An 11,918-nucleotide genomic window follows, 5' to 3' on the forward strand; every position below is an offset into this window, starting at 1 on the left:
TCCCCGCCAGCAGCTGACTCCCGTGATGGTGCCAGCACTCCAGGGCCCCCCACTAATAAAAACGCCAGCCAGGGAGTTGCTTGAAACCAGACGTTTGGCAGAAATGGAATTCACTCGTTCTCCTTAGAAACCGCATTATCGCATTATTCTGCCTCACTGGCAAAACACTATCCAACTGGTGTGACCAGCGGGGCGGATTATTGTATTGATTTTATTACTTTATTGTTTGTTAAAGCCCCAGGCGCCTCTCTTCTCCCGGAGCCCTCTGGGACTTCACATGCACGTATCAGAAACTCCAAACCTGTCCTCACAGCTGTTCTGGAGAAATTAGAAATTCGACTTCGAGCCCCTCTGAGACGCCACAAACACTTGGGGTGGGGTGGGGTGGAGACCCGCCGCTACCTCTCCCACCACTGCTGCTCCACTCGACTGTTGGAAGGGGTTGGGGGTGGGGGAGACGAGAAATACGTCCACTCATGCATCCGTGACCCTGTGGACGCCAGCGACAGATGAAAGGAGACCCTGCAAACTTGGTGTCTGTGCGCTGGTTCATTCAGCCCGGATACGCACCGGTGAGCGCTGCAGCCGGGGCAGACCCGGCAGGGGCGGGCTCCCGGACGCCCCCTCCTCCAGGATTCCCCTCCCAGGCCCTCACCTTTCTGCTGCAGGTACTGCCTCTGGTGCCGCTGGTTCGGCCGCTCCTGCAGCTCTTGCAGCACGCTGGAGCCGCCCGCCCCGCCGCGCCCGCCCAGAACCGCGTCGGAGCCGGAGGCCTCGGTGGAGCTATCGAGGCTGTCGCCGCGGGCCGCGGGCCCTCGGCCCCCGCCGGCCCCCTCCTCTTCCTCAGCGCAGCTGTAGAGCTCGGTGAGCAGCCCGCTCACCAAGGACGCCGTGCGGCTGGTGCGACCGCCGAGCGGCTCAGCGGGCTGCGGGTCCTCCTCGCCCTCCCAGGAATCCCAGGAGCCCGGGGGCACCCCCCGCAGGCATGGAGCCCGGGGCACTTCAGGAGCCGCTTCCTCCGCGACGTCCTCCGGCCTCGCCTCGGGCTTTGAGCGCAGGACCCGGCCTCCTCCTGCGGGAAGGACCTCCATGGCCCGGCGCGCGCGCGGCGGCCCCGCTGCCCCAGCGCCCGCCCCGCCGCGCCGGCCAGTTCCGGGAGGAGGCGCGGCCTCTCCCCGCGAGGTGCCCTCGGCCAGGCGCGGTGCTAGGGGGCTCGGGATCCCCCCCCGCCCGGGCGTCTAACCTCCCCACGCCAGCGTCAGAGTCACCGTCCCCCGGCTCCGAGGGGCGCGCAGAGCGGCGTGGCCAAGCCGCGCGACTACTGGGGGACACCTGCAACAGGTGAGGCCCGATTTCGGCCCGAGGGGGAAGGGCGCTCTGGCCGCTGCCGCCTTCACTTTTAAGCACGTGATTAATTCAAAAAGAGAGCAATTCCTGCAGCGTCTTCAGCCACCGGTTGAAATAATGCCCCGCAGTGTTCTGGACACCGATCAATAGGCAGCGGCCCGGGGCTCCCTTCTTCACAATCCGGGGCACGACTCCCAGCCCGCGTCGCCTTCCCACCAGACCTAGGCGCCCTTCGAGCTGTTGGTAGTGTAGTTGCTGACGATAATTTTCGGAAGCCCTAGCATCTACTTGACATGTAATAAAGCTGTGACCGTCAGTGAAAAAGAAAGCACTGGATGAAAGTCAACTTATTTCCTGGCACAAGACCGACGAGAGAATGAGGGTTTAGTAAATACCCACGAAACGACCAAACTAATAAAGCGATGTAGCTGGTTCTCACAGTGAACCCAAAACTTTACATGGTGTCCTTAGGGATGTCTGTTTACAGAAGTCCTCAACAGAAGAACTCTGAGGTACCCCTCCAGTGTAGATACTTTTGCAAATTTAGTTATAATTGTCAGCGTTTTTTAGTGTCTTTGTGCTAGGCACTGTTCTTTTTAAATAGAGCCCGGGGCACCATCTCACTTTAACCCTATAAAGCAGGGGTTTTTTTAATTGAGGTCAAATTGACATATTACATTATTAGTTTCAGGTGTACAACATACTAATTTGTATTTTATATATTGTGAAATCATTACCACAATAAATTAACATCATTATGCAGTTACAAAGGCACTGTATTTGCCATGTGTAATGCACACGGTTTTGCCCAAATTTGTGAGGGAAAAGTAAGGATGTGCATTACACATGGGTATAATGATGACATGCCGTAGGTATAATAATTCCACATGTAATGAGCACAAAACGTGGACAAAATACAATAAGTACTGTTTTATCCTCACTTTTCAGATGAGGGAACTGAAGCACAGAGTTTAAGTAACTGCCCATTCACAAAGAAGAATAAACTTTTCTTTTTTTTTTAAAGATTTTATTCATTTATTTTTAGAGAGGGAAGGGAGGGAGATAGAGAGAGAGAAACATCAATGTGCGGTTGCTGGGGGTCATGGCCTGCAACCCAGGCATGTGCCCTGACTGGGAACCGAACCTGCAAACCTGCGACATTTTGGTTCACAGCCTGCGCTCAATCCACTGAGCTAGCCAGCCAGGACCAACTGAACTTTTCTTAAAGCCAAAGTCTAGCTTTCGTTATGGACGAACACGTGTTTCCTAATGCCATTCAGTGCGTGCCGAATTTGTAAAAGAAGCAACTATGCACCCAGTGAACAATGGTGGTGCTAGATGTTCCTTCAGCACCCTTCTACTTTTCAAGGCAGTTTTAGAACAGAGCCTTGGCCTCCAGGTGGAAACCTGGGGTCCCTCCGCACCACCCCCACAATACATGTAAACATAGAGTCAGAACAGTAGGACCCTGTTTGAAATTGGAGTTCAGGTAAGGAAAGTAGAAGTTTTAGAACTTTTCCCTTAGGTATCTGTAATTTAAAATTATACTAGAAATATTGTATAACTGTGTTAACTACTACTAATCCATTTAATTAAAATATATGAAATAAATGGAATAGGATTATTTATTTTGTTATGGTTTTCTTTTTAAAGTTTTTTCCCTGCTGTCTCTAGTATTGAGTAGGGTCCTGGGAGCCTTCCTTCATATGCCCAAGTTTGCAACAAGCAGGACTTGTATTAAGGGAAACACTGAAATCGGATCTCTTTTCTTAGTTGACTTCCCAGCCTTTTCTCTCTATTTCAGCCCAGTAGGAGATGTGATACCTGCTAGTCCTCAGCACCATCCTCATCTATGGTATCTCTGTTAAGACTTATGGATAAAAAAACTCAAAATGAGCTAAAGGGAATGGTGAAAAAGACCAGGAAAAACAGCAGGTCACTGACAGTCAACATTTCTACAACAAATTAATCAGAACTTGAAAATTATGTCCCATTCTCCATCATTATCAAATTGCCTAAGGAGAGGAAATTGGCAAAATAAAATAAGGAAAGCAAATTCAAGCGAATTGCATGTGTTAGAATGATCTTCCCCCAAATACCTGCATGTATTTATTCCCCTACTCCTTCCCAGTATGCCCTTATCCCCACTCCTTGGTCTCTTCTTCACCATAATACTCACCACTGCCCAACATACTATATCATCTACTGATTTATTTTATTATGTCTTCTGCCAGTGTCAATCAGTTTTGACTAAGAACTGCAAAGCAGACAAAAGTTGGGGTTTTTGAGAGATGCACTGACCAGTTGCCTCTCGATTGCCCCCTACTGGGGATCTGACCTACAACCCAGGCATGTACCCTGGTGGGAATCAAACCGGCAGCCTTTTGGTTTGCAGTCCTGCAGTCTGATGCTCAGTCCACTGAACCACACCATCCAGGGCAAGACAAAAGTTTTACTTGAGGGTCTTAGGAATTGCAAATCTAGAATTCACAGATTTGGGTAGAAACCCAATGTGTTCTGAGGAGAAAGAGACAGAGTTTATAAAGACAGAAAAAAGGGAGGCTTTCAAAAGCATTACATAAGTTGCTTTGAAAGAGCTGTGATTGGGGTTAGCAAGCCAACATACACTATGCAACCCATGATTTATTGTTTATGTCCATTTCTAGGTGAAAAATGTATTTTTTAAGATTATTTATTTATTTTAGACAGAGAGGAAGGGAGGGAGAAAAGAGAGAAACATCAGTATGTGATTGCCTCTCACATGCCCCCTACGGGGGACCTGACCTGCCCAGCAACCCAGAAATGTGCCCTGACTGGGAATCAAACTGGCAACCCTTTGGCTTGCAGGCTGGTGCTCAATCCATTGAACCACACCAGCCAGGGCAAAAATTTTATTTTTCAATAGGGAGTTTAGTGATGCAAAGCCAGTTCCAGAAACTGTATCGGGATGTAGCCCTTTGGTTTAGCCCAGTTCAAAGTTCAGTTTTGAAAAAGTCCAAATGTGAATGGCATTATTCTTTGAATTTTCCAGCACTAGAGAGCCGCCATAAGGAGTAACACCATGATTGCTTAAAGTCTATGGAGTTGTGAACTCACAGTTATTTAAGTCATACAAGAGAATGTAGTTACACATGTTTAAAGGGGCAAAAATCCAATAGTATGTCTGAACCATTTATATTTTCAAAACAAATAGGCAAGTTATCGGTAAGAATCCAGACTGTATTTATGGGTATTCCTTAGGGGGTTGGGGGCCCTTATGAATGGATCTGGCTATAGGAAAACCATATGTTCCATCAACATTTTTTGAGGTTTGAGAATTAGAAAGGACTTTAAATCTGGAGTTATGTCTAGTTAGGCTTTGTAAGCTTTCAAGGCTTAAGGGCCAAGCCACAAATTCCAGTTCATCGCGGGTATTGTTAGCTCAGTTGCATATCCAACAGCAGTTAAATTACTACTGTTGGGTAATCGTTGGACAGCAGGCACAAAAGGGTGTTGCAGGACCATGAAAACAGTCACTGCAGTAAACAGACATAAGAATCTGAACATGTTCATCTTGAAGTCAGACTGAAGAGCTAGGAAAAGGAAGAATGTTTTTCTCAAGAGTTTTGTTCAGGCAATAACAAAAAAAAAGGTGATGATACCAACACAATCAGTAAATGAAACAAAGGTACTCAAATGAAAGAACAGTGCAAGAGTTGCTGTGTGGAATCGTATATGACAGACTGGCCTGGCCCAAGGTCTTGGGAAAGCTACCTGCATCTGCTTCGGTCTGAGGATAACAATTCTAATGGTAATCTTGGGTTGTTCAGAGATTTTCAGCTTAAAATCTCAGTAGGCTGAGATGACCATTCAGGTGTGGGTGTCCTTTTTAAATGAGAAACATGAATCTGTGAGTCAATACCTTTAAGTTTAGCAGCACAAGGATTAGTTAACAATACTTTATATGGCCCTTTCCATTAGGACTGAAGGGCATTTTTATGGAGATGGCATTTCCAGTAGATATAATCTCCAGGTTAGAGATCATGATTTGTAGATCTCTGCCTTCCAGAAGCAAGCTATGGAGAGATTGCTCTATGTGTGGGAGTCATAGAGCCCTTATAAGTTTTTTGCAGTAAACAGGTATTATTTCAGCAGTGCAGGTTCATACATAATTTGATCTAATCTCATGAGTCTCCAAGTAATAATTTCTAAAGGAGACAATCTATGCTTGCCAAAGGGAGCAGATCTTAGGTTGAGTGATACCAAGGGAGAGACTTTAGACTAAAGCAGATTAAAAGACTCTGTGGATTTTGCCAATTGAATTTTGATGACCTACTAGTCTCTTCTACAAGACCAGAGAATTGGGGATGATAAACACAACAGAAATGTAAAGTCAGCCAGATCTTACAAACGGATTGTACAACTTGTCTTGTGAAAATCAGTTCTCCAGGCACTATGGAGCTGTGAGGGGATTCCCCAAGGAATTTATGGCTGAGGCTGTGGCTCTGCCGCATGAGAATGCTTCCACGCAATGAGAAAACATACAAACCATTAATAACACATATTTGTACTCTTGAGAAGGAGGCAACTGAATCAAGTCCATTTGCCAAACTTTAAAGGGTCCTAATGACAAGGGAAAATGCCCAACAGAGGTATGTATGGGCTTTCCAGGGTTGTGCTTTGGGAAGATTTGGTGTTTGGGGTCTGCCTGGGAAGCTACCTATGGAAATGGCTTCCAGGAGTATTGCTGTCCCCTATAAAACCATTTTATCAGCATTCCAGTGAGTTAAGCCATGTACATATTGTAATATGTGATGTTGTATGCAATAAGAGGGGAGTGGTTGGTCCTTGGGACCTACCCATAAGTTTCTTTTAAAGTCAAGTTTGTAGCTTTGTTCTCACAGTTTTCTTTCTTTTTTGTCAAACAACTAAATATCTGGTTCCATAGTGTTATCTTTTAAATCTCCAATTGCTTCAGCCAGTAGCATAGGTTCTTCCATTAGGGGCCAAGATTGGGTCACTGCTTAGTTTTATAGTCTTTCTCTTTTTCTTTTCATTTTGAATATTTTTATTGTTGTTCAAGTACAGTTGTCTCCATTTTCCCCTCACAATCCCCCACCCCACCCAACCTATAACCTTTTTCTAATTGACTAGACAGATAAACTAACTTGGGGTTTTCAAAGGAGCCCCAAGTTGGCCAGTTTAGCTGTAAACAGTTCTGGGTAATTCTCCACCAACAAGACAGAAATTTGCAGGATAGGGGCTCATAATTGTAGTATATGCATACAGCAGGAGTTCTAGCAGGTGGCTCTTCAACAACTGTTTCCTTAGGAAGTGAATGTCCCAGTTTTCAAAAGAGTAATTATTCACCTGACAGGTGTTTTAAGTCACATAGACAAAAGGCTGGCAACAGAGGTTCAGGTCTAGGAGGACTTACACAACTATATGGACTTTCATACCAGTAAAATATAAGCACCTGAAGGCAGGAATTTTTATCTGTTTTGTTCACTGACATATGCCCATCACCCAGAACAGTCTCTGTCACATTGTAGGTACTCAAATATTTGCTGAATTGATTAGCTGAATTAATAAAATGAAAACTAGAGACAACCAACCAATTGCCAACTTTCCTAAGAAAAGTGTATTCCATTAAATAGAATCCTAGAAGTAGCAAACAGAACCCTGCTTTTGTACACTACAGTACTGCTGCTTGGTGACTAGAAGGATATAAAAGAGAACCATTGATCTAATAGAAAATGATTTCAACTAATCATGACGAAAGATAATAGCAAAGATGGTGACACAGGTAAACATGGCTTGCCTCCTCGCACAACATCAAAATTACAGCTTAATTCTAGAACAACCATCTCTCAGAACCATCAGAAATTGTGTTGAATGGAAATCTGACAACTACAGAATTAAAGAAACCACATCCATCCAGACTGGTAGGAGGGGCAGAGACACAGAGTGAGCTGGTCCCACAGCCACATGTGGTAGATAAAAATTCAGGAGAGATCTCTTGGAAGCTGGGAGTCCCAGCCCCACACCAGGCCCACCAGCCCAGGGTTCCAGTGCCAGGAAGATAAGTCCCTATAACTTCTGGCTGCAAAAACCAGCAGGGACTGAATCATGGAAGAAATTTCTAGAGTCCCAAGCAGTTCCTTCAAGAACCCACACAGACTTACTCAGACTCACTCCCTCTGACCTCTGGCACCAGGGTAGCAGCTTGAAAGGCACCAGGGTAGCAGCTTGAAAGGCACCAGGGTAGCAGCTTGAAAGGCACCAGAGGCATACATATAGGAAGGAACTGAAGTGTCTGGCATCAAGGCAAGAGCTGGGGGACAGCTTTCTTCCAGACAGAAAGGCGGGCAAAGACCATTGTCCTTTTTCTGAACCCTCCCCTGACAGAGCCACAGAGCTGGCAGGCTGGTGCCATATCTCCGACTCCAACCTAGCTAACACTGTTTGCTCCCTCACCCCCTGGAGATCCCCTGAGGGTTTGTCTCACCCAACTTAGACCTTTTAACGGTGGTTTTTCCAAATGAGTGGCTAGTCTTGGTTCATACTTCACAACTTCCTACATCCTCTCAAACAAGCAAAAGCTGGCCTCACTGAGCCCCCAGCCCCAATACCTCTTGCTAAGTGGTCCCAGGACAAGCTCTAGCAATAGCCAGCCTAAATTCACAGCTTGACTTTGCCTGGAAATCTCCAAGCCCAGCACAAGTAGCAGCCATCTCAGATTGCTTTGTAGCTCAGGCAGAGTGGCCCCAGGCAAAACACAGGTAGAGGCTGACATTGGCCTGCACCATCCAGGAAACCCTAGGGTCTGCACATTCAGTGGACAGCTACAAACCACAGGAGAGCCCCACCACCCTATCCCTGAACAGATGATCCTCCAAGGAGGGTGGAGGTTAGTGGTCAGTGGCCACAGCCAGTCCTTACAGCTGACTGGCCTGGGTAAATCCCTCCTATTCATCTTCCAACACCAACCAAAGCTCAACTACAAGAGGAGGGTGTACTCAGCCCACATGAAGAGCATACCGCAAGTACCCAGCTTGGGTGATAAGGGTCTACTGGACCCTTCAGGATACCTACTATATTAGGCCATGCTACCAAGACAAGAAGTCACAGCAGCTCTAACTAATACATAGAAATAAACACAGGGAAGCTGTCAAAATGAAGATACAAAGAAACATGGCCCAGATGAAAGAACAGATCAAAACTCCAGAGAAAGAAGTAAACAAAATGGAGAAAAGCAATCTATCAGATGAGAGTTCAAATCACTGGTTATAAGCATGCTCAAAGAACCTACAGAGGACCTCAACAGCATAGAAAAGATCCAGTCAGAAATAAAGGACACACTAATGAATTAAAGAACAATTTGCAGGGAAACAACAGTAGAGTGAATGAAGCCAAGAATCCAATCAATGATTTGGAACATGATGCAAAATACAACCAATCAGTGCAAGAAGAAAAAAGAATCCAAAAACAATGAGGACAGTGTAAGCAGCCCCTGGGACAACTTCAAGTGGTCCAATATTTGCATCATAGGGGTGCCAGAAGGAAAAGAGAAAGAGCAAGGAATTGGAAATCTATTTAAAAAAATAATGAAAGAAAATTTCCCTAATTTGGTGAAAGAAATAGACATTCAAGTCCTGGAAGCACAGAGTCCCAAACAAGAAGGATGTGAAGAGACCCACTCCAAGACACATCATACTTAAAATGCCAAAGGTTAAAGATAAAGAGAGAATCTTAAAAGCAGCAAGAGAAAAGCAGTTAGTTACCTACAGGAGAATCCTCTTAAGACTATCAGCTGATTTCTCAAAAGAAACTTTGCAGGCTAAAAGGGATGGCAAGAAATATTCAAAGTCATGAAAAGCAGAAATCTACAGCCAAGATTGTTCTACCCAACAAAGATATCATTTTGAATCAAAGGTCAGGTAAAGAGCTTCCCAGGCAAGAAAAAACTAAAGGAGTTCATCATCCCAAACCATTAATAATAATGAAATATAAATGAAATGTTAAAGGAACTTAGTAAAGAAAAAGAAGATTAAAACTATGAACAATAAAATGGCAATAAATAGCATATAATGGCAATATAAATAGCAATAAATGGCAATAAATAAAATGGCAATAAAATTCTGTCTTTCAACAATTGAATCTGAAAAACAAACTAAGCAAATGAGAAGAAAAGAGACAGAATCATGGATATGGAGAATGTTTTGATGGTTGCCAAATGGGAAGGGGATGTGGGGGAATGGATGAAGAGATGAGGGGATTAAGAAGTACAAACAGGTAGTTACAGAATAGCCATGGGGATGTAAAATACAGTATAGGAAATGGAGTAGCCAAAGAACCTATATGCATGACCCATGGACATGAACAATGGTATGGGGATGGCCTGAGGGAGTGGGAGGTGGAGGAAGGTAAAGCGGGAAAACATGGGACAACTGTAATGGCATAATCAATAAAATATAATTAACAATGAAGATAATAGCTAAAATTAAATTTACTATGGTTAATTATGCTACTGATAATAATCAGTATTTTAATTTGCTTGGAACTTTAGTTTTAATATTTAAAGTATAACTATACTAAACTATTAAATGTAACTATTAATATAACTATTAAATTTAACTATACTACCTATTTTATACCAATACAAGGTCCAATACTGCATTATATTTACAAGAAGCTAAGAAGAATCTATCTTGAAGTTGAGTACAATTTACCATAGTCTATCAAATGCAATCTGTGTAAATCTAGTGTACAACCTACAGACTGTGAACATTCAATTTATTTCCAAACCTGTATCAGAGTCATACCAACAACCTTCTGACACCCATTATACAATATAAAACTACTTTAACAAGATTCTCAACATTTTTCATAATTTAATAATTTTTCAGCATGTGCAAACACACACATAAAGACTGAATTGCCATGACAAAAGCTTTGATTATTCTTGTAATGGCTGGTTTGTAAAACCTGGCGGTTAACCTTTTGCTTTAATCTTCAAGGATTATTCATTGCCAAGTCAAAAGAGAAATGCAAGAGGTCATTGCTGGGTTTCAGCTTCTTCCCATGGCAGCTCACTGTTGCTCGTAAGAGCCGCTCATTACAATTTACATGCTTGGAATACGATGAAATCTATTTTCAGTTTAATAACTATACATGAAGAAGGCTTTTATTTTTTCATCTCAAAAAGTTGTGATGAAAGGTTAAAAACAGGATTTTAGTACTTGTAAAAGCTACCAAGCCTTAGACAGACCTTAGGAAACACATAGTAATACATAATAGATGGTCAAATAAGAGCTATTAATGTTGAATGACATTTAAGTCATAAAATATGAGTGCTTTGAGGAACTTCAGAAATCTTCTAATCTAATTACACTTAATTAATATTTAATTACTACACAAGATTTTAAAATAAGAGTATAACCTTTCCTTTGCAATAGCAAAAAAGACAGGTTGTGATTGCTCAATGCCTATCAGCCAGAAATGGAAATTCTGATCTCTCTCCTGTACTCAAGTGACATTTGAGCCTAGCAACAGTGGCGAGAGTGGTAGAGAAGCAGCAGTTAGCAGCAGTGGTAGAAGGAAAAGGGACTCTACGTAATGCCAGGGCTGGGACCTCTGTGGGGGTATAGCTTGCCTGTCTCTAAATCCCATTTTTGCAACATTTGCATGAATTTTTGAGAGCTGGGACAGGAACTACCAGCTTTCAGGCAATACACTGTATCAGTAAATTATTACTCCCCCCAAAATACACATGTGGACATGTGGACACTTTGATATGTAATAAAGCATATCAAAGAATTATTAGAATTCTTCAGAGTTTGAAAACTTAGGCAATGTAACAAATCAAATATCCATAAGCTTATAGATAAAAATTATTTTAAAGATTGTCACATTTGATGGAAAAGAACATTAATTTCATATGAAGCTCCCGATGAACCAATTGTTAATGATAAAAACAATTTAAAATTAATTTTCCTTGCAATTGAAGATGCTGTGACAGAATGCATAAACAGGCACTTTGAGCCCTGGCCAAGAGGGTCAGTTGGTTGGAGCATCATCCTGTACACCAAATGTTTGTAGGTTCCATCTGCAACAGGGCACAAACCTAGGCTGCAGGTTTGATCCCCAGTGGGAGGCAACTGATGGGTGTTTCTCTCTCTCTATCCCTCCCTCTCCCCATTCCTTCCTTTTTCTAAAATCAATAAACATATCCTCTGGTAAGGACTTTTAAAAAATGATTGGCAATAATGTATTTGCCAGGGCAACTGACACTGCTTTCAATTATATCAGTTAAAAATGATGTTGTAAGACCTGATTAGGTAGGGTGTTGTCCAGATACATCAAGGTTGTGGATTCAATCCCTGGTCAGGGCACATACAAGAATCAATCAATGAGTGCATAAATAAGTGGAACAACATATTGATATTTCTTTCTTTTTTGTCTCCCACCCTCTTTCTCTTCCTCTTGCTCTCTCTAAAATCAGTTAATAAAAATTATTTAAAAATATGAAGTTGCTAAAAGTATACATTTTGATGGCCTAAGAAATAATTTTGCAGGAAAGCAAGCCAGAA

At 43.1% G+C, this 11,918-nt stretch overlaps 1 protein-coding gene across 2 annotated transcripts in view; it reads right to left on the bottom strand.

Moving 5' to 3' along the window:
- Positions 1–1,464, bottom strand: part of TBC1D30 (TBC1 domain family member 30) — a 78,012-nt gene extending 76,548 nt beyond the window's left edge. Inside the window, exon 1 of one of the 2 annotated variants that reach the window (XM_045829872.1) lies at positions 656–1,464. In XM_045829872.1, the coding sequence (XP_045685828.1) occupies positions 656–1,091 (436 nt within the window). In that variant the 5' untranslated portion in view covers positions 1,092–1,464. The remainder of the gene's footprint in view (positions 1–655) is intronic. The other variant, XM_045829871.1, reaches the window with a different exon arrangement.
- Between the last annotated feature and the right edge of the window lie 10,454 nt (positions 1,465–11,918).

Source organism: Phyllostomus hastatus, unplaced genomic scaffold (assembly GCF_019186645.2).
Source record: "Phyllostomus hastatus isolate PE091 unplaced genomic scaffold, TTU_PhHast_1.1 phas_scaffold_93, whole genome shotgun sequence".
Classification (NCBI taxonomy): domain Eukaryota; kingdom Metazoa; phylum Chordata; class Mammalia; order Chiroptera; family Phyllostomidae; genus Phyllostomus; species Phyllostomus hastatus.